Source organism: Somniosus microcephalus, chromosome 22 (genome assembly GCF_052327205.1).
Source record: "Somniosus microcephalus isolate GS21.2 chromosome 22, FLI_Smic_1.0, whole genome shotgun sequence".
NCBI lineage: Eukaryota > Metazoa > Chordata > Chondrichthyes > Squaliformes > Somniosidae > Somniosus > Somniosus microcephalus.
Genome location: NC_141008.1, coordinates 54,620,784 through 54,645,809, shown reverse-complemented (window position 1 = coordinate 54,645,809; position 25,026 = coordinate 54,620,784). Strand labels below are relative to the sequence as shown.

Genomic DNA, 25,026 nt, shown 5'->3' with positions numbered 1-25,026 from the left:
CACCAATGATATGGTTGCTAAACTTTTGCCAGTCTTTGGTCACAGATTACGATAGCAAAATACTGCGGATGTTGGAAATCCAAAATAACAACAGAAAACGCTGGAAAAACTCAGCAGGCCAGGGCAGCATCCGTGGAGAGAGAAACGGAGTCAACGTTTCAGGTCGATGACCCTTCGTCAGAACTGGAAAAAAAGCAGGAAAAGGGATAGATTTTAAAGCAAGTGGGGGGCTGGGAAAAGGGGGAGGGGATGAAAGAACAAAAGGGAAGGTCAGAGATAGGATAGAAAGCAGGAGAGATTAAGAGACATTGAGAGACATTGAGAGATATTCAAGGAACAAAGGATGGCTGGAGATGAAGTGTGAATGGCGCTGGCAGAATGAAGGACAGCTGCCATGTGGGAGGGAAGAAAAAAGCCCAGACGAAAGTGTGGATTAAAAAAAAGAGAAAGGGAAAATATATATATATATATATTATATATGTGAAAGGGGCCAAGGTTATGATCTAAAATTATTGAACTCTATGTTTGGTAACAGATTGCTGGCTGTGTGGCTACATGGCTTTGTTGGAGTGAATCTCAGCTAGCAGCCCATTAGTGGCCCAACTCTAAGTTGGATCATGGAGGGTTCCGCACTGTAAGTAGAAATCCAAGAAGACAAAAAAGAGGCAATGTATATGTGTGTGCACGTTAATCTACTGTTAACTGCTGTGTTGAGGTGGCCCCTCGAACATTGTCGGGAGGTCTTACACAGCCAACCCTCAGTAGGCAGTGAGCAGAGAACCTCGGTACTGGAGTGGTCCAAAACTACGAGTCCAGGAACTTAAGTTGGTCACCGTGCTTTTGGCAGGACGGCTCTCCTGTTTATAGATCATGTGGTTTTGCCATTGGCTGGTAGTCATGGAGGAGATCATTGGTCTGATCATCAGCCCGCTCCAAAATTAGGATCAACTGGTACCATCACGTACTTACAACTTTTCAATGTGACTTTTCTTCACAGAAAACAGTGCAGTGGTTCCCACGCCCAGTGTTTGTCAAATGGAAAACACCATACATGAAAGCCAGGTGATAGATTCTAATTGGGCCACTGGTGTAACCACAGTTGGAGAAATGTTGTCCACAAAACAACTGATCGTTCGTCGTGGACTAGCCTTCCTTTCAGGACCGCTTATACTGGCAATTGGACTCGTGATACACTTTACTCTTGCAGAGGGCGTGTAGGCCCCAGTGAACGGTGCAGAGGCAAAGCAAGATTATTTTCTGCAGCATGAGAAGCAAGACTGTGCCCAAAGGACAACAGGAGCCAAAGTTCACACAACACCTGACTCTCGCCACTGAGAAACTCCAATCTTCTGCCAAATATATAATAAAGAATTATTAACAATGATCAGTTATGAACAGACTTCCTCATGAACAGTTGACATCTCAGTTGGATAGCGTTACGGTTCAGGCCTTGAAAAGACCATTTTCCCATTCAATGGCTGTGCCAGATTCCCTGTGAGCAAGTTGCCACTCCTGTGATCAGGGTGTGCGTGACTTAGACTAGTCAAGCACCAGCCTGACTTAGCCATACCTATTAGCCAACGTCCCATACTCCACCATGCAGTTTTGGTTGCCTTATCTGAGGAAGGATGTTCTCGCCCTGGAGGGAGTGCAGTGAAGATTCACCAGGCTGATACCTCGGATGGCAGGAATGACGTATGAGGAGAGATTGGGTTGATTGGGCTTATACTCGCTGGAGTTTAGAAGAATGAGAGGGGATCTCATTGAAACTTATAAAATTCTAACAGGACTAGACAGACAAGATGCAGGAAGGATGTTCCTGATGGTGGGGGAGTCCAGAACCAGGGGTCACAGTCTAAGGATAAGAGGTAAGCCATTTAGGACAGAGATGAGGAGGAATTTCTTCACCCAGAGAGTGGTGAACCTGTGGAATTCTCTACCATAGAAGGCAGTTGAGGCCAATTCATTAATTATATTCAAGAAGGAGTTAGATATATTTCTTAAGGCTAAAGGGATCAAGGGATATGGGGAGAAGGCAGGGACAGGGTACTGAATTTGGATGATCAGCCATGATCTCATTGAATGGCGGAGCAGGCTCGAGGGGCCGAATGGCCTACTCCTGCTCCTATCTTCTATGTTTCTATCAGTCTCCCTGGATATGTTTTGCCCCACCAGTAGGACAGACCCTCCAGAGGTGAGGCTACAGTAGTATATAATCGATGGGGAGGAGAGGCGGGGGGGTTGGGATGAGCTGGCCCTGGAAGTCTCCAGCATTGGCCCCGGACCCCACGCAGACTTAGTTTCAGGTCAAACATAAGCAAGGAAACCTCCTGCTGATGACCACCTACCAGCCTTCCTCACATGATAAATCAGTATTGCTCCATGGTGAACACCACTTGGAGGAAGCACCGAGGGTAGAAAGGGCACAGAATGTACTTTGGTTGGGGGAGGCTCTTCAGTGTCCTTCAGCAAGAGTGGCTTGGTCGTACTGATCAAACTAGCTGTGTCCTGAAGGATATGGCTGGGATACAGGTGGTGAGAGAACCAACACAAGAGAATAACATACGTGACCTCGTCCTCACCAAGCTACCTGTTGCAAATAAATCTGTCCATGACAGTATTGGTGGAAGTGAGCACTGCACAGTCCTTGTGGAGACCAAGTACCATTTTCACACTGAGGACACCCTTCATCAAGTCTTGTGGCACTACCAATGTGGTAAGTGGGATAGATTAAGAATAGATTTAACAGCTCAAAAGTGGGCATCCGTGAGGCACTTTGGGCCATCAGCAGCAACAGAACTGTGTACCACCAACAATCGGTACACTCATGGCTCGGTATATCCCTCATTCCTCCATCACCAACAAGCCGGATGACCCACCCTGGTTCGTTGAGGAGTGTAGAACAGCATGCTGGGAGCAGTACCAGGCGTACCGGAAAAATGAGGTGCCGACCAGGTGAAGCTACAACACAGGAGTGTTTGCATACTAAACAGCGGAAGCAGCACTACACGCACAGAGCTGAGCGATCCCACAAACAACAGATCTGGTCAAAGATTCACAACCCCATGAATGGTGGTGGGGATTAAATGATTGGCAGTGGGACCCCCCTACAGTTTGTAATTTAAATGAACAACAACAACAACTTGTATTGATATAGCGCCTTTAACGTAGTAAAACGTCCCAAGGCGCTTCACAGGAGCGATTATAAGACAAAAAAATTGACACCGAGCCACATAAAGAGAAATTAGGGCAGGTGACTGAAAGCTTGGTCAAAGAGGTAAGTTTTAAAGAAAGACTTGCATTTATATAGCGCCTTTCACGACCACCGGGCGTCTCAAAGTGCTTTACAGCCAATGAAGTACTTTTTAAAGTGTAGTCAATGCGGCAGCCAATTTGCACACAGCAAGCTCCCACAAACAGCAATGTGATAATGACCAGATAAACTGATTCTGTTATGTTGGTTGAGGGATAAATATTGGCCAGGGCACAAGGGATAACTCCCCTGCTCTTCTTCGAAATAGTGCCATGGGATCTTTTACATCCACCTGAGAGGACAGACGGGGCCTCAGTTTAACGTCTCATCCGAAAGACGGCACCCCTGACAGAGCAGCACTCCCTCAGCACTGCCTAGATCTATGTGCTCAAGTCCCTGGAGTAGGACTTGAACCCACAACCTTCTGACTCAGAGGTGAGTGTGCTCCGAACTGAGCCACAGCTGACACAAGGTGTGTCTTAAAGGAGGAAAGTGAGGTAGAGAGGTGGAAAGGTTTAGGCAGGGAATTCTAGAGCTTAGGGCCTAGGCAACAGAAGGCACGGCCACCAATGGTTGAGCGATTATAATCAGGGATGCTCAAGAGGGCAGAATTAGAGGAGCGCAGATATCTCGGGGGGGTTTGTGGGGCTGGAGGAGATTACAGAGATAGGGAGGGGCGAGGCCATGGAGGGATTTGAAAACAAGGATGAGAATTTTGAAATCGAGGTGTTGCTTAACCGGGAGCCAATGTAGGTCAGCGAGCACAGGGGTGATGGGTGAACGGGACTTGGTGTGAGTTAGGTCACAGGCAGCCGAGTTTTGGATCACCTCAAGTTTACGTAGGGTAGAATGTGGGAGGCCAGCCAGGAGTGCATTAGAATAGTCAAGTCTAGAGGTAACAAAGGCATGGATGAGGGTTTCAGCAGCGGATGAGCTGAGGCAAAGGTGGAGACGGGCGATGTTATGGAGGTGGAAATAGGCGGTCTTAGTTATGCCGCGGATATGTGGTCAGAAGCTCATTTCAGGGTCAAATATGACACCAAGGTTGCGAACAGTGTGGTTCAGCCTCAGACAGATGTTAGGGAGAGGGATGGAGTCAGTGGCTAGGGAACGGAGTTTGTGGCAGGGATCGAAAACAATGGCTTCGGTCTTCCCAATATTTAATTGGAGAAAATTTCTGGTCATCCAGAACTGGATGTCGGACAAGCAGTCTGACAATTTAGAGATCGTGGAGGGGTCGAGAGAAGTGGTGCTGAGGTAGAGCTGGGTGTCGTCAGCGTACATGTGGAAACTGACGCTGTGTTTTCGGATGATGTCGCCAAGGGGCAGCATGTAGATGAGAAATAGGACTAGAAATAGGAGAAACTGGTAATATTGGGAGATATACGTATTCCGTGTTGAAATAGCTAAAGGGTAAAGTTGAAAGGAATATGGGATGTTAGTAGACTTGCTACTTAATTTATTCAGTCACTGCAGAGTAACAAGCAGCAAAGCGAATAGGATGCTGAATTATATAGCGCAAGCAGTAGAGTGCAAGTCAGAGGTTGTGATGCTAAAACTGGACAGTGCTCTGGTCAGACAACACTGTGGAGTATTGTGTGCAGTTTTAGTCATCAAGACACAAAGAAGACATTCAAACCTTGGAGATGAGGCAGAGGAGAAAGAAGGAACTTGCATTTATATGGCGCCTTTCTCAACCTCACGACATCCCAAAGCGCTTTACAGAGTTCTCCCCGGTGTCCTGGGGCCAATATTTATCCCTCAACCAACATAACAAAAACAGATTATCTGGTCTTTATCACATTGCTGTTTGTGGGAGCTTGCTGTGCGCAAATTGGCTGCCGCGTTTCCCACATTACAACAGTGACTGTGCTTCAAAAGTACCTCATTGGCTGTAAAGCGCTTTGAGATGTCCGGTGGTCGTGAAAGGTGCTATATAAATGCAAGTCTTTCTTTCTTTCAATGAAGTACTCTTGTAATGTAGGAAACACAGCAGGCAATTTGCGCACAGCAAGCTCCCACAAACAGCAATGCTCTCGTGTTGTTGGTTGAGGGGTAAATGTTTGCCAGGACACTGAGGAGAACACTTCTTCAAAATAGTGCAATTGGATGTTTTACATCCACCCGAGAGGGCAGACGGGGCCTCGGTTTAACAGCACATCTGAAAAAACAGCACTTCCAACAGTGCAGCACTCCCTCAGCACTACACCGGAGTGTCAGCCTAGATTTTGTCTTCAAGTCTCACTAGGGTGGGACTATGAACCCACAACCTTCTGACTCAGTGCGGCTACCACACTGAGCCATGGCCGACACCTCAAAGAGCCATGAGACGAAGAACCATGTGGACGTCAGAGAATTTGAATTTATGAGGAAAGACTGGGGGAACTTGGGCATTTCAGTCATTAAGGGATGGCAGCTAAGCGGTGTGATGAAATATATGCCTTCATCAGCCTATGTGTTTTACCTGTGTGTTTCACCTGCTTGTATTGTGTGAACCGCCCCCTTTTGTTCCTATTGTGTGTATTGGCTACGCCCCTGTCTTTTGCCACATAAAGGTCTCAGGAGCTGTATGAGTCATTCCTACCAGACGCCCGATGTGGGAAGACCTGTAATGCTGCTATGTTCTTAGTGATTAAAAGCCTTAGTTGAATCCTTTAAATTCCTTGTCTTTGAGTTATTGAAGGCACATCAATTTTAATCACTAAAACACCAGGATGGATCGACTCCTGAAACCAGAGCGCTTGGATCTGGACCCCCATGCCTCAGACGCAGCCACACAGTTCGGACACTGGTTCCAATGCTTCGAATTTTTCATTGCAAACTCATCCACTGCCATAGCCGCAGCCGAAACCGCTACCGGAGACATGAAACTGGGAATCCTGCGAAACTGGGTGAGCCATCGGGTCTCCCCCCTCATCCAAGATGCCACCAGCTATGAGGAGGCCTGCACCATCCTGAAGGCCCACTACGCGCGGCCAATAAACGTGGTGTACGCCAGGCATCTTCTGACTACTCGCATGCAGCGGCATGGTGAGTCACTAGAGGACTTTATACTAAACCTAAAAGTACTGGGCAGAGACTGTGTGGTAAACCACTGTTATTGTTTTCATTGTTGTTCACTGTTGTTCACTACTGTTATCGTTATTGCACATTGTTACCTCTTGCCACTCACTGTGTACCAATGCATGCCTCAGCTGGCTCCACCCATGGCTCCGCCTACATGACCTGGTATAAAGGTGGCTGCTCGGCAACCCACTTCCTTCTTGGAACCAGTCGTCCACGAGAGGCATGCTCTGTTCTTTAGTTAATAAAAACCTTTTCATTACTTTCCTAATTCATCGCCTTTTATGGAATAATTGATAAGCGTATCAGACTGTAACTGTAAGGCCGTGTCTGCCATCGTGTACACGGAGGAGCTGATTCGAGACTCCCTTATTGCGGGCCTCAGTTCAAATTATATTCGGCAGAAGCTGTTTGAAAAGGAGGGACTGGACTTAAAACAGGCTATAGATATAGTGCGATCGCTGGATATGGCCCAGAGGAACTCTGAATCCTGTTCCCCAGGCCACGCGGCCCACTCCGCCTCATGCGCGCCGTGGGGGCCGCCATCTTGGAAGCCATCTTCACCTCCCAGGTCTCAGGCCAGCCCAGCACCATCGGAGCCCCAGCCTCCACCCAAGAGCCCCACTACTGCCGCAATGCATCGGGGCCTGAAATGCTACTTCTGCGGCCAGGCATCTGTGCCCAGCGAAGGGCACCACCTGTTTTAAATGCAGGAAGAAAGGACATTTCAGCAAAGTCTGCAGAGGGAACCCCGCCTCCAACTCCACCACCGCCGCGTGCGTGCCGTGGGAGCGGCCATCTTGGAAGCCATCTTGTCCACCCTCATGGAGTCCACCATCTTGCCCCGACTACACGGACCTCCAGGACCCACTGGTGGCCTCGATCACAGTGGATCAGTCCAGGCCGCATCCGTTGTCTAAATCGATGATGGACATAGAGGTAAACGGGAACAAGGTTAAATGCTTGATTGACTGCGGGAGCACCGAAAGCTTTATTCATCCTAGCCTGGTAAAACGACTTTCACTAACGATAGTCCCCACACAGGGCAAAATCGCCATGGCCGATAAGACTCATACCTCAAAAATTACAGGTTTCTGCGCGGTTATGTTGTCAGTAAAAGGCAATGATTACAGAGATTTTAAACTATTGATAATGCCAGATCTCTGTGTGAGCGTGATCTTGGGTCTGGACTTCCAGTGCCACCACCAAAGTATCACGCTTACCTACGGTGGGTCCCAGCCGCCCCTCACAGTGTGCGGTCTGGCTACCCTGAAGGTCAAGCCGCCCTCTCTGTTCGCCAACCTCGCACCCAACTGTCGACCCATAGCGACCAAGAGTAGGCAGTACAGCTGGGAGGATAGACGGTTCATTGCGTCGGAAGTAGAAAGACTCAAGCGGGAAGGTATCATCGAATGCAGTACCAGCCCGTGGCGCACCCAGGTAGTAGTAGTTAAGGGTAGCGAAAAGAAGCGGATGGTGATAGATTATAGCCAGACGGTTAATCTATACACCCAGCTAGACGCCTACCCTCTGCCCCGCATAGCGGATATGGTTAACCAAATCGCGCAATACCGGGTGTTTTCCACCATCGACCTAAAATCGGCATACCACCAGCTCCCCATTAGGCCGGAGGACCGTCCATACACCGCCTTCGAGGCGAACGGACGTCTCTACCACTTCCTCAGAGTCCCCTTTGGGGTAACGAACGGGGTCTCGGTCTTCCAGCGGGAGATGGACCGCATGGTCGATGAGAACCAGTTAACAGCCACCTACCCATACCTAGACAACGTCACCATCTGCGGCCACGACCAGCAAGACCACGACTCGAACCTCGCGAGATTTCTGAAAACCGCCCTCAGACTCAATCTCACCTACAACGAGGATAAGTGTGTCTTTAGCACCACGCGCCTCTGTATCCTGGGCTGCGTGGTGGAAAACGGGGAAATCGGTCCGGACCCCGACCGATTGCGCCCCCTATGGGAGCTACCCCTACCAAACACTCCCAAGGCCCTGAAAAGGTGCCTGGGGTTCTTCTCCTATTACGCCCAATGGGTCCCCAATTATTCCGACAAGGCCCATCCCCTCCTGAAATCAACATCCTTCCCGCTCACGGCCGAGGCCCACGCCGCCTTCAACAGCATTAAACACGACATTGAGAAGGCCGCGCTGCGGACAGTGGACGAAAACATTCCTTTCCAGGTCGAAAGCGATGCGTCCGACTTCGCTTTAGCAGCCACCCTCAACCAGGATGGGCGGCCCGTAGCCTTTTTCTCAAGAACCCTCCAAGGGCCCGAGATCAGGCACTCCTCAGTAGAGAAGGAGGCCCAGGCCATAGTGGAGGCAGTGCGGCACTGGAGGCACTACCTAGCCGGCAAACGCTTCACCCTGCTTACCGACCAGCGGTCGGTAGCCTTCATGTTTAACAACAAACAGAGGGGGAAGATCAAGAACGACAAAATTCTCAGGTGGCGGATCGAACTCTCCACGTTTGAGTACGACATAATATATAGGCCGGGGGCCCTCAACGAATCCCCCGACGCCCTATCACGAGGGATGTGTGCCAGCATCCAGGGGGACAGGCTACAGGGCCTCCACAATGGCCTCTGCCACCCGGGGGTCACCCGGCTATTCCACTTTATAAAATCCCGTAACCTGCCCTATTCCATCGAGGAGGTCCGGTCTATGACCAGGGACTGCCGCACTTGTGCGGAATGCAAGCCCCGTTTTTTCAGGCCCGACCGAGCCCACCTGATCAAGCTACACGGCCATTCGAGCGCCTGAGCTTAGATTTCAAGGGACCACTCCCCTCCACCGACCGCAATGTGTACTTCCTCAACATTGTGGACGAGTACTCCCGCTTCCCATTTGCCTACCCCTGCCCAGATATGACCAGTGCCACGGTCATCAAGTGCCTCGGCAACCTGTTTTGCACGTTCGGCATGCCCAACTACATCCACACTGACAGGGGGGCGTCGTTCATGAGCGATGAACTGCGCCAATAGCTGCTGTCAAAGGGGATAGCCACGAGTCGGACCACTAGTTATAACCCCCGGGGTAATGGGCAAGTGGAGAGGGAGAACGCGACAGTGTGGAAGGCGGTCACCTTAGCACTAAGGTCTAAAGGCCTCCCCACCTCCCGCTGGCAGGAGGTCCTCCCAGACGTACTCCACTCGATAAGGTCGCTACTGTGTACTGCTACTAACGCCACTCCTCACGAGAAGATGTTTGTTTTTCCCCGCAAATCAACCTCAGGAGTATCCCTACCCTCGTGGCTCTCCGCCCCAGGGACAGTCCTGTTACGGAAACATGTGAGGGGCCACAAAACGGATCCCCTCGTGGAGGTAGTACACCTACTCCACGCAAACCCACAGTACGCGTACGTCAAGCACGCCGACGGGCGTGAAGACACCGTGTCCATAAAGGACCTCGCCTCGGCAGGAAGCGACGACGACGACCCATCACCACCACCCCCAGAAGAACCTCCACCATCCCCAGAGGTGTCCTCACGCCTCCTCTGGCATAGCAGATTTGTTTAGTCGCCCTCCCACCCTCAGTACTCCATCTTGCAGTGTAGGGTCCAGCTTGTAGATATGACTACCTTTCTTGATTGGAGTATTTCGCTGTAAAGCTTCGATTTCTTCTGGATATCTTTGTCTTTGACTGAAGCAAACTATCTCCATCTCAGCCTTGGCCAAATCCTCCACGGTCAATGAATTCTTACCCAATGTGGTCTTGTGCTGATGCATATATTGCTGTAGAAGCATTCTCTGCTTATCAGGGTTACTTTCAGACTGATGGATAGTGGCTCGGTACTCTTTTCTCTTACCGCTCAGGTGTAGCAGCAACTCTTTCAACCTTAGAAACCATGCAACTGCTTTCCTCAACTGGTGCCATCCTGAGAAATGGTTAACAAGCTTGTTCACTGTGTCAAAGTTCTCTTTCGTAGTTATGAGGTTTACTGTGACTGATCTCTTGACTTCGACGTCGTCTTCAGCAATCTGACTTGGCATATCTGGTCTTTCTGGCCATGATCTCTCTGTTTCCAGCAGATAACTTGGGCCTTGTATCCAAGTTTCACTCCTCATGAAGTTTTCAGCCTTCAATCCCCGTGAGGCTTGATCTGCTGGGTTTAATGAGGTGTTTACATACCTCCATTGAGATGGTTGTGTAGCTTCTCTAATGGATGAGATTCTGTTTGCTACGAAGGTCTTGAAGCGTATCTTCTCATTCTCTATATACTTCAGCACCGTCGTGCTATCCGTCCAGAAGACAGATTCTTCTAATGGGAGCCGTAACTCTTTCCGCATCACCTGGTCAACTTTAAATGCAACAACCGCTGCCGTCAACTCCAGTCTCGGGATGGTGACCTGCTTCAGCGGAGCCACCCTGGATTTGCCCATGAGGAAGGCACAATGTTTCTGGCCCTGTTGATTTGTCAGCAAGAGGTAAGTAGCCATGCCATAGCCGTCCTCACTGGCGTCCGAGAAATGATGTAGTTGAGCCGTCTTTGTAACTCCAAAACTCACAGGCTTGATGCATCTACTGACGTTGAAGCTAGAAAGTTGTTGCAAATCTGTCAACCATCTGAGCCATCTCTGAGCTTGACCTTCTAGGATATCTTCATCCCATCCTCTCTTGTCTCTACACAGCTCTCGTAGGATCAGCTTCACCGGCAGAATGAGTGGTGCCAGGAATCCAAGAGGGTCGTAGATGGAACTGACCACGGAGAGAATCCCTAGTCTTGTGGATGGTCTTTCATTCACCATTATTCTGAAGTTGAACGTGTTTGACTCAATGCACCATTGTACACCAAGAGCTCTCTCAATAGGAAGGACATCGTGGCTCAGGTCCAGATCTTTGACTTCAGTGGCTCTTTCCTTTTCTGGGATAGAAGCTAGAACTGCTCTGCTGTTGCTTATCCACTTAGTCAGATGGAATCCTCCATTCGAACACAGAGTCCTAAGGTCTCTTGACAGTGCAATGGCATCGTCTTCTGTTGACACGGACTTCAGACAGTCATCGACATAAAAGTTTCTGAAGATTGTCTCCACAGCCTCTGATGGTGCTTTGCCTTTGCCATCTTCTGCAATTTTTCTGAGAGCGTAGCTTGCACAGCTGGGAGATGATGTGGCTCCGAACAAGTGTACAGCCATTCTACATTCCACCATCGCTTGACTAACGTCGCCATCTGGCCACCAAAGGAAACGCAGAAGATCAGCATCTTCATCAGGGATTCTGACTTGGTAGAACATTGATTCTATGTCTGCCATCATGACAACGAGCTCTTGTCTAAACCTAGTCAAGACGCCAATGAGGGTATTAGTAAGATCAGGACCTTGAAGCAGCTGGTCATTCAGTGAAGTTCCTCTGAATGAGGCGGCGCAGTCAAACACTACACGGATCTTTTTCTTCTTTGGGTGATACACACTGTGATGAGGAATGTACCAGACCCTTCCATCGTCTCTGTTCAACTGTTCCTCGGGCACTTTTACAGCATAGCCTTTCGCTATGATGTTTCTCATGAAGCCTTTGTAGTCTTCGTGAAAGTCAGGGTTCTTGTTCAGCTTTCTCTTTAGACTGATGGCGCGCTGCTCTGCTATGCAGCGATTGTTCGGCATCTTCGCGGTCTGTCTTCTCAGTGGCAAACCAATGTGATAGTGGCCATCAATGAACTGTGTAGACCTTGTCATCAAATCCATGAACTGATGGTCTTCTTGAGACATCTCTGTCTTTTCCTCACAGCTGCGTTCTGAAAAGTCTGCGTTGAACTGCTGTATCAACAACTCTTCAATGCTTGCGATAGAGATACAATTAACTGTTACATTTTGTCGTTGCTCCTTGTTCGACTTGTTGCCATCATCTCTCCTTACCGGTCCATTGACTACCCATCCAAGGGCTGTCCTGACTGCGTAGGGTCCGTCATCCTTGCTGTTTATCACCTGCCATGGCTCCATAGTTTTGTAGGCATTGGTTCCAATTAATAGGCCAATTTCTGCTTCAATATATGGGAGACGCACCTTTTCCAGGTAAGGCCATCTCTCCACATCCTTCTGCAGGGCTAAGTTTCCTATTTTAACAGGAATCTCCCTCTGTGTGAAAACATTAGGCAGGTCTATGAAGTCCTTCTCTTCAAGTCCACACACTTCTAAGTCTGACGGGATATAACTTTGCATTGACTTCTCATGACCCATGGTGCGTAATAGGATTTCTGTTCTTCTGCCTCTAACGTTCAGCTGTCGCATGAGTGATTCTGTGCAGAACGTTGCTGAACTACCTGGATCCATGAAGGCGTAAGTCTCCACAAACTTCTCACTCCTCTTAGACTTGATCTTTACAGGTATGATGGCAAGAATACAATCACTGTCACCGGCCCCAGTGAATCCACAAGTCTCTGGTTCTAGCGACACCAGAGCACTTGAAACAACCTTCTCGTCGGTATTGTTTTCTTCACTCTTCTTAGAGACTTGTTCTTCTTTGTGGATATGCAGCAGACTGGGATGTTTCCGAGTGTGCACTCTGCATGCTGTTCTTTGCTTACAGTTTCTACTCAGGTGCCCCTGAGAGAGACATCACTAAGGAAGTGGTACTTGGTAAAATAATGGGACTCAAGGCGGATAAATCCCCTGGACCTGATGGCTTGTATCCCAGGGTCTTGAGGGAAGTAGCGGTAGGGATTGTGGATGCATTGGTAATAATTTTCCAAAACTCACTGGACTCAGCAAAGGTCCCGGCAGATTGGAAAACTGCTAATGTAACACCCTTATTTAAAAAGGGTAGTAGGCAGAAGGCTGGAAACTATAGACCTGTTAGCCTAACATCTGTGGTTGGTAAAATGTTAGAGTCCATTATTAAGGAGACAGTAACGGGACATTTGGATAAACATAATTTAATAGGGCAAACTCAGCATGGTTTCATGAAGGGGAAGTCATGTTTAACAAATTTGCTTGAGTTTTTTGAGGAAGTAACATACAGGGTGGATAAAGGGGAACCAGTGGACGTAGTGTATTTAGACTTCCAAAAGGCATTTGACAAGGTGCCACACAAAAGATTATTGCTCAAGATAAAAAATCACGGGATTGGGGGTAATATTCTGGCGTGGGTGGAGGATTGGCTCTCTAACAGAAAGCAGAGAGTTGGGATAAATGGTTCGTTCTCAGATTGGCAACCAGTAACTAGTGGTGTTCCGCAGGGGTCAGTGCTGGGTCCCCAACTCTTTACAATCTATATTAACGATTTGGAGGAGGGGACCGAGTGTAACATATCAAAGTTTGCAGATGATACAAAGATGGGACGGAAAGTAGTGAGTGAGGAGGACATAAAAAACCTGCAAAGGGACATAGACAGGCTAAGTAAGTGGGCAGAGATTTGGCAGATGGAATACAATACTAGAAAGTGTGAGGTTATGCACTTTGGCAGGAAAAATCATAGAGCAAGTTATTATCTTAATGGCAAGAAACTGGAAAGTACTGTAGTACAAAGGGATCTGGGGGTCCTGGTGCACGAAACTCAAAAAGTTAGTATGCAGGTGCAGCAAGTGATTAAGAAGGCCAATGGAATGTTGGCTTTTATTGCTAGGGGGTTGGAATATAAAAACAGGGAGGTAATGCTGCAGTTGTACAAGGTATTGGTGAGGCCGCACCTGGAATACTGCATACAGTTTTGGTGTCCATACTTAAGAAAAGACATACTTGCTCTCGAGTCAGTACAAAGAAGGTTCACTCGGTTAATCCTGGGGATGAGGGGGTGGTCATATGAGGAGAGGTTGAGTAGATTGGGACTCTACTCATTGGAGTTCAGAAGAATGAGAGGCGATCTTATTGAAACATATAAGATTGTGAAGGGGCTTGATCGGGTGGATGCGGTGAGGATGTTCCCAATGATGGGTGAAACTAGAACTAGGGGGCATAATCTTAAAATAAGGGGCTGCTCATTCAAAACTGAGATGAGGAGAAACTTCTTCACTCAGAGGGTGGTAGGTTTGTGGAATTTGCTGCCCCAGAAAGCTGTGGAAGCTACATCATTAAATAAATTTAAAACAGAAATAGATAGTTTCCTAGAAGTAAAGGGAATTAAGGGTTACGGGGAGCGGGCAGGAAATTGGACATGAGTCTGGGTTCGGAATGGTCATGGCCCTGTGGGTAGTGGAGCAGGCCCAGGGGCCGTGTAGCCTTGTTCTGCTCCTACTGTGTTCTAATTCTGTTAGATTTCAGGAGATGGTTTTATTCCTGTTCCTGGCTGGGGTGGAGATAGCCTTTACAGAAGGTAAGTACTGTAGAAAATATAGGGACAGAGTGATCTCCTGGAAGAATTTCGATCGCCTAGATGGGTCGGAGAGGAATTTCCCAGATTTTTTTCTCCCAAATTGGCCATTGGGTCTTTATCTGGTTTTTCGCCTCTCCCGGGAGATCACATGGGTTCGGGTGGATGCAGAGTGATAGAAGATTTGAGGTTAGGATCAGATCAGCCATGATCTTATTGAATGGTGGAGCAGGCTCGAGGGGCCGATTGGCCTACTCCTGCTCCTATTTCTTATGTTCTTATGTTCTTACATCCAAAACATAGGTCATTGTACTTCAGAAATTCGATTCTGTCCTTATGTGGCTGTGCTTTGATGTCACTGCAGAAATCCAATGTATGATTCTTCTGGCAGAATAAACATGGCTTCTGAAAGGCATTAGCAGGCGTCACTGTGCTGCTCTTTTTGGGAGATGAGTTCTGAGACCTTTCTTCCCCAGTCTGAGTGACGATAGTTGCAAAGCTGCTTCCCCTGGAACCACCTTTCCTGAGAGTCTTTGATTCAGCAGGCTTGGCTTTCACTCTTCCATCAGTAGTCGGGCTGACATCCTGGATGTTTCCAAACAATGGGTCCCTAGCAATTTTAGCCTGTTTGTCTATGAAATTCACTAAGTCTGCAAACCTGGCTCTACTTTTCCGTCTCTCCATTATCTCAAAGGCTGTTCTTCTCCATTGTTCTCTCATCCTGTAAGGAAGCTTAGAGATGATGATTCTCATAGTCGTAGGATTGTCCATCTCTTCCATGAATTCAACATCCTCCATGGTGTTGCGACATCCTATGAGAAAAAGAACATATGTGTTCAATGCCTCCCCGTCCTCCGATCTGATCTGTGGCCACTTGGTAGCCTTTTCAATATATGCAGTGGCTATCTTCAGCTCGTTACCATAGTGCTCCTGCAGCAACTTCCTGGCTTCTATGTATCCCCGGTCCGGTCTCATGTTTTCACAGCTTCTGACCAGGTCTTGTGGTTTACCACTGGTGTACTGTCCCAGGTAGTATAACTTATCACTGCTGCTCTCTGTTTTGGAGTCAATGGCTTGTTCGAAGGATCTGATGAAGGGCTTATACTTGAGTGGGTCGCCTTGGAACACTGGTATGTCTCTTTGAGGGAGTCGAAACAGATTCTGTTGTTTTACAAGCATCTCTGTAATTTCATTCTGACGTTGCATCACTTGGTATAGGCTTCTCCCTGTATCTTCAGGCCTCTGGTGGTCATCAGCGGGGTCTAGTCTAGACCGTCTGATGTCTGGGGTAGCATCACGTGCTCCTGTTAGTGGAGAGGCCACTCTTCCACGCTGTAATGCCAGGAGATGGCCTTCGGACTCTCTTTTAACTCTTGAAGGTGCCCTGGATCCAACTCTGTGTGACAACATTGACTGGCAGTATTCGTTCATGCCATCCTGTGAGCCTTCATAATCTTCATACGCACTCAACCTGGCATCTGAGACCGCAATAGCTGTTTTTATCTCCAGCTGTTCTTTCTTTGCCTGCACTTGGGCCTGTTGGGCCTGCAGTTGGGCCTGTTGGGCCTGCAGTTGGGCCTGTTCCCGTTCAAGAGCTTGCTTCTCCACTAAAGATGCTGCGCGCGCCATCAACGCTGCCTGTTCAACCTCCTCTCTCATGCGTCGCGACGAGCGTGTGGTAGAAGCGACTGACCTGTGTCCAGAAACAGAGCTACCTTCTTTTCGATTTTTGCTCAGTCTGGCTGAAGTCTCTGAAATGCTATCATCTGGTCCGACTTCATCGTCATCTTTATCTTTCTCTGCAGTATCAGCATCTTGACGAATCTTTAACATCCACTGTTCTGTGGCCTTGACATAGTCCTTAATGCTGGATGATTTAAGATCAAACCCGTTGTGCTGATCAGCGTTTCCCCCTTCTTCAGACAGAAGTGCTAATACATCTTCATTGAGTACATTAAATTCTTCATGCAACTTGGAGAAATCATAATGCATTATGTCTTCAGCTTTCTTAATATTAGCATTATCTTCCATGAGACAATCAATTATCTTCATTTTTCCAGTTATCTGAGCTAATTTAGCCCTCCTTGCACCTATTCTTCTATGTAACTTCTCTTCTATTGCCTTTGGGGTGAGTTTTACTTCCCTCTTTTGGCCAACAATCCTTCTGGCTGGGGGAAGCTCCTCACGGCTCCATAAGGCCTCGGCCATTTTACCCGCAGCTCTTATTTAGCTTCTCAATAGAATGAACAAGGCAAGTAACAGTCACTGTACCTTCGCTTTCTTATATTGTCGTCTGGCTCCGTGACCATTCATGTATACGTTTGCCGACAATTCCATCCTTTCCTTCTTAGGGAACTAGTTTTTGCGGGATCTACCTCAGCAAGAAAAATATAGTAAATGGCGTAGAAAAGGTAAATCAGGAAAAACAGTTGGACCTCAACCATGACAATTAAGACAAGGCGGGTGTGGCTTAATCAGACAAGAGGCAAATTTAGGACTGAAGTTAGGAAGTTTTTCATATTTTGTGTGGACTTCTGGGTAGGGTAATGGAAGCAAAAATTCCTGGAATTTATTCAAGCAACAGTTGTGGGAACTGTAGGTTCTTTCTTGATGGGTAAATTAGGATCGTTTAAATGCCCTCCCTGATATCTTGTGATCCTCTGAGATGGCAGCAAGATGTAGAAGTCTAATCATTATTGGGCAAAACATGATTTTATGAGGAGTTTTCTGTCCCAGTGAATTACAGAATTAATTATTAAATAGACTGTGGCAAAAAGCTTGGAAAATTCCTGGTTTCTAATCTGGTTTATCGAGTTCTTGATCTAAGCTTAATTTTCATAGTCAAAGCAGTTATACATTTATCAGGATTAAGATGTCCTTTGGAGTTACTACTGCAAAATAAACTATAACTACTGGCTATCAACCAGTGACAGGACAAGAGAAAGAGCCAAGAATTGTTCAACTGACATTCCAAACTACTTACCTATTCAACATGATCTAAAGAATTTCACATTCGTCAGCACTAATTATTCATTATGGATCACAAGATCATAGAATCATACAACACAGAAAGAGGCCATTCGGCCCACCGTGTCTGTGCCGGCTCTTTGAAAGAGCTCTCCAATTAATCCCATGTAAGATTAGTAATATGTACAAGATTGTTGAAACCCCAGCAGCGTGCCCACCGGGTGACTGCGGCGTGGTCTGGAACCCCAGCAGCGTGCCCGCCGGGCGACTGCGGCGCGGTCTGGAACCCCAGCAGCGTGCCCACCGGGTGACTGCGGCGCGGTCTGGAACCCCAGCAGCGTGCCCGCCGGGTGACTGCAGCGCGGTCTGGAACCCCAGCAGCATGCCAACTCGGCGACTGCGGCGCGGTCTGGAACCCCAGCAGCGTGCCCACCCGATGGCTGCGACATGGTCTCTTTTCTCAGCCTTGCTGTGTTCTGTTGACTGAAGTTTTCTCTTCCTCTGGTTTCGCGCTGCCTCCAGTGTTCAATAGCTGTTCATTTATACCTTTTTTCTCCTCTCAAAATACTTGGTAACTTGCAGCTGCTTGGGCTATCTCATCATTCTTGTTGCTAATTCCTGACCTTCAACAGTACGGTCTATGGTTCCCTCCCTTTTCCCTGAATGAGCTTTTCTCTGAGAACTTTTACACAAACAAACTTCCCACAAATTACAACAGGTGTCTTTTGCCTTTCACATAGCCCATTATTTAGCTTGGTCTGAAACTTCAGCAATAAGGGATGTTAGGTATTGAAAACCCTCTATCTTACTTTGAGACTTAATAAGTGTTTTGTCCTTCACTGGCTTCTTGTTTTTAATATAACAGAACTTCTATCTACTTTAGCACTATTCTCGCAGTTAACATAATAGCCCAGAAATTCGGGTCGGAGGCTTCCCATGGGTGCAAGCCCCCGACCTGCACTTACCTAGCGCGCCGGCCGTTGAGCTGTGGGCCCACGTGGGATTCCGATCCTGGGCCTGCTCCAGCTGCCGGCGCGCAGTGTTTGCGTATCCCAGGGGCGCAGTTAGTTCGATGCGTCCCCTGGGATCACGTGGGCCGTGGGGAGCCAATGGTAGCAGGGAATGCTTCATTCATAAGTTTGACAGGTAGAGCTGTCAAACCTATAAATACTATGGCCTAGAAATTCGGTAGGCTTAGCGCCGCTTTTGAGGCGCTAGAGGGCCTAGCGCCGGAGTTATGATGGCCAGTTTGGAAATTGAGTGGGTCCCTAAATCGGCGTTATGCCGTTAGCGCTGCGCCGGCACCGATGACGTCATCGGTGTGCGCAGCGTCCCGGTTGCCATGGTAACCCGCCCGAACTCCGAAATTGACTTGCGGCCGCCTCGCCCGTGGCAGCCGCAAGCAACGTTCTGGCAGAGGTGCCTTACTGGACTTTGCGCCGGCGCATTAAAGGCCCCGCGGCGGCCGGCCGCTTTCCCGCCGGCCGCCTGGCCGCAGCTCCCTCCCCGGACTTCTCCCTCCCCCCCCCCCGGGACAGATGCAAGCCCGGCACTTGTCCGAGGTGCCGGGCTCATTTTTACAATGATTTTCGCGGGCCGCGGCCGGGTGCAGGCAGCTCCTCCTTAAGGGAAGGAGGAGGCCTGCACTTCCCGAACCTGCCGCACCGCAGCGGGCGCCGCAGCGCCGGAATAGCGCCGCAATTCAGCGCGTAGTGCCAGTTTTCAGGCGCAAACAGCTTTCAGCAGCGCCGGCAGCCGTTTGGGCGCAGAACTAGTGAATTTTTGGCCCGCCCAGCGCGACTTAGCTCCGGCACTAACTTCCGGCGCTAAAGCCGTCGCTGCGCCAAAACCCAATTTCTAGGCCTATAAGCCCCAAAACATCACTAAAACTTCAAATACATTAAAAAAAAATCACATTTTTAAAATAACTATAAATTACATGAAATAACTATTTTAAACAATAATTTAAATTTTTGAAAAAATTAATTACATTTTCTAACGGGGCTAAAAATAAACTTACCTTCCTTTAAAGTATTTAAAAATAATAAAGCTGTGGAAAAAATGTTTTAATTTTAATTAATTCACCACTTACCTTGTTAAAAGCAGGCCTTGCGCCTGCTTTTTAAAAGTGTAACTCCTGGAGACTTACCCTCCCGGAGAAACCTGCAAAAAAAAACGTAAGTTCGATGCGCACGCGCTGCCTCTCTGGCGCACGCGTTCCGCCTCTGAACCCCTTCTTTCAGGGGAACGGAAGTGCTGGTTTCCCGTGCGTGCGCAGTGCATGCACGAAACCGGCACTTTCGTTGGGCCTACGGGTGAGTACCCCGTGCGTACTCACGCGTTGGGACCCGAATTTCTGGGCAATGTTGGCTTAATTTTACTATCATGCTTTGCTTCTCAGTCTTGTGACTTTTTAACTAAGGTCATACATATTGCAACAAAGGTTTTATGCTTCTAACATGCATTATTATATATCATAGTAATTTTAAGAAAAGCATTACATTTAAAACATTATCAAATCCTACATACAGGAAACTTTGCGATATCCGGCACCGACGGGACCGGCGTGATGCCGATCTATGAAAACTTCCGGACAGACCAGCGCTAATGTTGAAGGATATGGAGGTTTTCATCTCCGTATCTGACAACAAACACTGTTGCTTAGCAACAGCTTGTAAACAGTCGGCCCGTACCTTGGAAGCGTCTCTGTAGCTTAGCAACAGCTTCAGAGAGGCTTTCCAGAGACTGACTGTTTAAAAAAAATGCTAGGAGAAGAAAAAAAAAGAAAAAAAATCTAACAAAACGGCTGCTGATTTCTGCCGTTAGATCGAGGTTTCTGGCCATACAACCTCCGGATAAACCAAAGTTTCCTGTATAAGCTCTATTCTACACCCCCCCCCACCCCCCCACCTTGCTCTTTCCCCATAGCCCTGCAAATTTTTCCTTCTTAAGTATTTATCCAATTTCCCTTTTGAAAGTTACTATTGAATCTGCTCCCACCGCCCTTTCAGGCAGCGTATTCCAGCTCAACAACAACTTGCTGAGTAAAAAAATTCTCCTCATCTCCCCTCTGGTTCTTTTGCCAATTATGTCCTCTGGTTACCGACCCTCCTGCCAGTGGAAACAGTTTCTCCTCATTTGCTCTCTCAAAACCTTTGAACACCTCTATTAAATCTCCCCTTAACCTTCACTGCTCTAAGGAGAACAATCCCAGCTTGTCTGGTCTTTCCACGTAACTGAAGTCCCTCATCCTTTGATGAGGAAGGCCATTCAACCCATCTTAATTCATCTATCTTGAAGGATTCTACAGCTTCCCTCCCCTCTCTCCCTCATTACTGCATCCGATTGTTTCTCAAAAGTTTCCAGAGGTTTTTTTTTCTTTATTCGTTCACGGGATGTGGGCATCGCCGGCAAGGCCCCCATTTATTGCCCCTCCCTAATTGCCCTGGAGAAGGTGGTGGTGAGCCGCCTTCTTGAACCGTTGCAATCCATGAGGTGTTTTCCTATCGGTTTAATACTGGGTGTCTTGTTCGGCCATTTCAGAGGGCAGTTAAGAGTCAACCACATTGCGGTGGGTCTGGAGTCACATATAGGCCAGACCGGGTAAGGGCGGCAGATTTCCTTCCCTAAAGGACATTAGTGAACCAGATGGGTTTTTACGACAATCCGATAGTTTCATGGTCACCATTGCTGATACTAGCTTTTTATTCCAGATTTATTTAATTAATAGTAAGTTTGAATTACACATCTGCCGTGGTGGGATTATGAGTTTATGTACTTACTGAATCATTAGTCCAGGCCTCTGGATTACAAATCCAGTAACACAAGCACTACGCTACCATTCCTGTAAGTAGCAAAGCCTCATAGACCCGTTTGCTTCCATGACTCTTCCTGGAAGTCCTGAATTTTCCTTTTACTAGTTTGAACCCGTGTCCCCTTATCCTACTCTCACAATGCAATTTAAAGTCAGATTTCTATAAGAATTAGCCCTCCCATAGTATTCATAGTTGTACAGGTACAATTAATGTGAGTGGTCTCACTGGAGAAAGTATAGCACTGTTCCCTTTCTTTATTCTTGAGGTCTTCACCCATTCTGCATGCATCAGCCCAGACATTGAGTTTCAGCGGGCAAATGGACTGTGTGTACATCACAGTGTAACCCAATCCCGTGCTCACACAGTTCAAGCCGAGGTCTCTGGATAGTGACCAGGAGCGCACATCCTTGCTGCTTTTATCAGCCTTACGCCAGAGGCAGTGCGGCTAACTGTACTGCCACTACCAGTGTCTTGGGACACATCAACGAACTCAATACAGGCTGGAGAGTGAACTTGGGATCTTCCTGTTCTATGTGGCTTTACTCCTCACTGTTAGCCAAGCTGAATCAATGGGATGCAGGGAGCATGCTTTCTAAATAGTAGTGTATTGGTTGACTTCCTGTGGCATTAGACAGAATTAGTCAGTGATTCCCACCCTGCTGTATGCCTCAGAGACATGGGCCTAGAAATTGAGTTTTGGCGCAGCCAGGGCTTTAGCGCCGGAAGTTAGTGCCGGAGCTAAGTCGCGCTGGTCGGGCCCAAAATTCAATAGTTCTGCGCCCAAACGGCTGCCGGCGCTGCTGAGAGCTGTTTGCGCCTGAAAACTGGCGCTACGCGCTGAATATCGGCGCTATTCCGGCACTGCGGCGCCCGCTGCGGTGCGGCAGGTTCGGGAAGTGCAGGCCTCCTCCTTCCCTTAAGGAGGAGCTGCCTGCAACCGGCCGCGGCCCGCGAAAATCTTTTTAAAAATGAGCCCGGCACCTCGGACAAGTGCCGGGCTTGCTTCTGTTCCGGGGGGGGGGGGGGGGGGGGGGGGAAGTCCGGGGAGGGAGCTGCGGCCAGGCGGCCGGCGGGAAAGCGGCCGGCCGCCGCGGGGCCTTTAATGCGCCGGCGCAAAGTCATGTAAGACTCTGTTGCCAGAGTCTTAGTTGCGGCTGCCACGGGCGAGGCGGCCGCAACTGAATTTCGGCGCTGGGGCCCGTCGGCATGGCAACCGGGACGCTGCGCACACCGATGACGTCATCGGTGCCGGCGCAGCGCTACCGGTCTACCGCGGCAGAAGGGCCCCAGGCAATTTCGGCGCCGGCACCAATTGCAGCGCTAGGCCCTCTAGCGCCGCAAAATCGCCGCTAAGGGCACTGAATTTCTAGGCCATGGACCATGTACAGCAGGCACCTCAAAACACTGGAGAGGTACCACCAATGCTGCCTCCGCAAGATCCTGCAAATCCATTGGCAGGATAGGCGCACCAACGTCAGTGTTCTCTCAGGCCAACATCCCCAGCATCGAAGCTTTGACCACGCTCAATCAGCTCTGATGGATGGGCCACATCGTCCGCATGCCCGATACGAAACTCCCAAAGCAAGCGCTCTACTCGGAGCTCCGACACGGCAAGAGAGCCCCAGGTGGGCAGAGGAAATGCTTCAAGGACACCCTCAAAGCCTCCTTGAAAAAGTGCAACATCCCCACCGACACCTGGGAATCCCTGGCCCAAGACCGCACAAAGTGGAGGAGAAGCATCCGGGAAGGCGCCGAACACCTCAAGTCTGTTCGCCAGGAGCAAGCGGAAGCCAAGCGCAAACAGCGGAAGGAGCGCACGTCAACCCAAGAACCCCACCCACCCACCCCTTCAACCACCGTCTGCCCCACCTGTGACAGAGACTGTAGGTCCTGCATTGGATTCATCAGTCACCTGAGAACTCATTTTTAGTGTGGAAGCAAGTCATCCTCGGTTCCGAGGGACTGCCTAAGAAGAAGAAGAGACAGAATTAGTCAGAGAACATCATCAGTCTCCTGCCTGTTTCTGCTGTTTGGTTAGACGGTTGAGGCAACTGCCTGATTCAGGTGGGAGCCTCGTGAATACAGGTAAATTGGCAACCTATGGCGTACATAGAATCCCAAGCTATCCTGAAAGCCTACTGGATGGAGAGTCCTCTGCGGAGACTTCACTCAGTAAAACCTGGCGGGCAAGAAGCGGAGGCCAGCTAGGCCCTAAGCTCTGGAATTCCCTCCCTAAACCTCTCCGCCTCCCGCTCCTCCTTTAAGGCGCTGCTTAAAACTTACCTCTTTGACCAAGCTTTTGGTCACCTGTCCTAATATCACTTTATGTGGCTCGGTGTAAAGTTTTGTTTGATAATTGCTCCTGTGAAGCACCTGGGACATTTTACTATCATGTTAAGGGCGCTGTATAAATGCAAGTTGTTGTTGTTCACAGGTCAGTGTGAAAATGATTAATGTGAGTAGGAACGCTCCGCCAAGCCCCCACAAAGAAGGTTTGGGTTGTCGCAATCCTGATCTTCCCCACTTCTGTGTTCGTGAAATCCTTCCCATCTCCCCCGCACCCCCAGTGACGTACCTGAGTGCCAGCCAGGAGGTCTCCGATCCAACCGATACACATCAGCCCGAGCTGCCGCTGGGCGCCCCTGCCGAGCGGGCGGGCGGCTCGCCACACCTACGTCAATAAGGACCTGGCTGTTAAAATGGACCTGGCCTTTCATAGCTTTCCGCCAACCAAGCACCTTGACATGAATCAGTCATTCATGAAAGAAAGACTTATGAAATAATACTGAGTGGCCTGCGGGTGGCGCTATCCAGGGAGAGTATAAATACTCGGGCACGGGCCCAGCTTGCGCAGGACATTCTTAACAGGAACTCGTGAAGGACATAACTAGTGAAGGACAGCACGGTGGCATAGTGGTTAGCACTGTTGCCTCACAGCGCCAGAGACCCGGGTTCGAATCCGACCTCGGGCGACTGTCTGTGTGGAGTTTGCACATTCTCCCCGTGTTTGCGTGGGTTTTCTCCGGGTGCTCCGGTTTCCTCCCACAGTCCAAAGATGTGCGGGTTAGGTTGATTGGCTATGATAAATTGACCCTTAGTGTTAGGGGGATTAAATACGTGGGGTTACAGGGATAGGGTGGGATATGTGTTGGTGTAGGGGTTATGGGGATCGGGTGGGATATGTGTCGGTGCAGGCTCGATGGGCCGAAATGGCCTCTATCTGCACTGTGGGGTATCTGTGTGATGGACCTCCATGTTGTAAAACAGTTGATTAAAGCTTTGTTTAACGCTTAGACCAAGTGCCTAGTAGTTTTCTTACGTCACACCTCGCGGTTAAAATTTTTCCTTTGGCTTCTCCTCGTGCAAAGGATGTGCTCCTAGCCCTGACTTTGTGCTCCTCCTAGACCCTACCTCGGTGGCTGAGGCTGAGTGACACCTTTAACGTAGTAAAACGTCCCAAGTGACATGAGATGGCTAACTGCTCTGTTGCGATTGGAGCCTCCTAGGGCTGACGTGCCATTTGTCTTATGGCAGCTCAGCCCAGAGATAGATCCTCCCCATCTCTGTTACCTCCTTCAGCCCTGCAACCCCCCGGTAGCTCTGCGTTCCCCCAACTCTGACCTTTTGTGCATCCTCCACTTCCGTCGCCCCACTATTGACAGCCGTGCC

The 25,026-nt window shown here is 48.9% G+C and overlaps 1 protein-coding gene across 1 annotated transcript in view; it reads left to right on the top strand.

Moving 5' to 3' along the window:
• LOC147102394 (multidrug and toxin extrusion protein 1-like) overlaps nucleotides 1–24,040 on the top strand; it is a 58,505-nt gene extending 34,465 nt beyond the window's left edge. Inside the window, exon 10 of the mRNA XM_085965113.1 lies at nucleotides 23,925–24,040. Coding sequence (XP_085821239.1) covers nucleotides 23,925–24,040 — 116 coding nt within the window. The remainder of the gene's footprint in view (nucleotides 1–23,924) is intronic.
• Nucleotides 24,041–25,026: the final 986 nt, after the last annotated feature.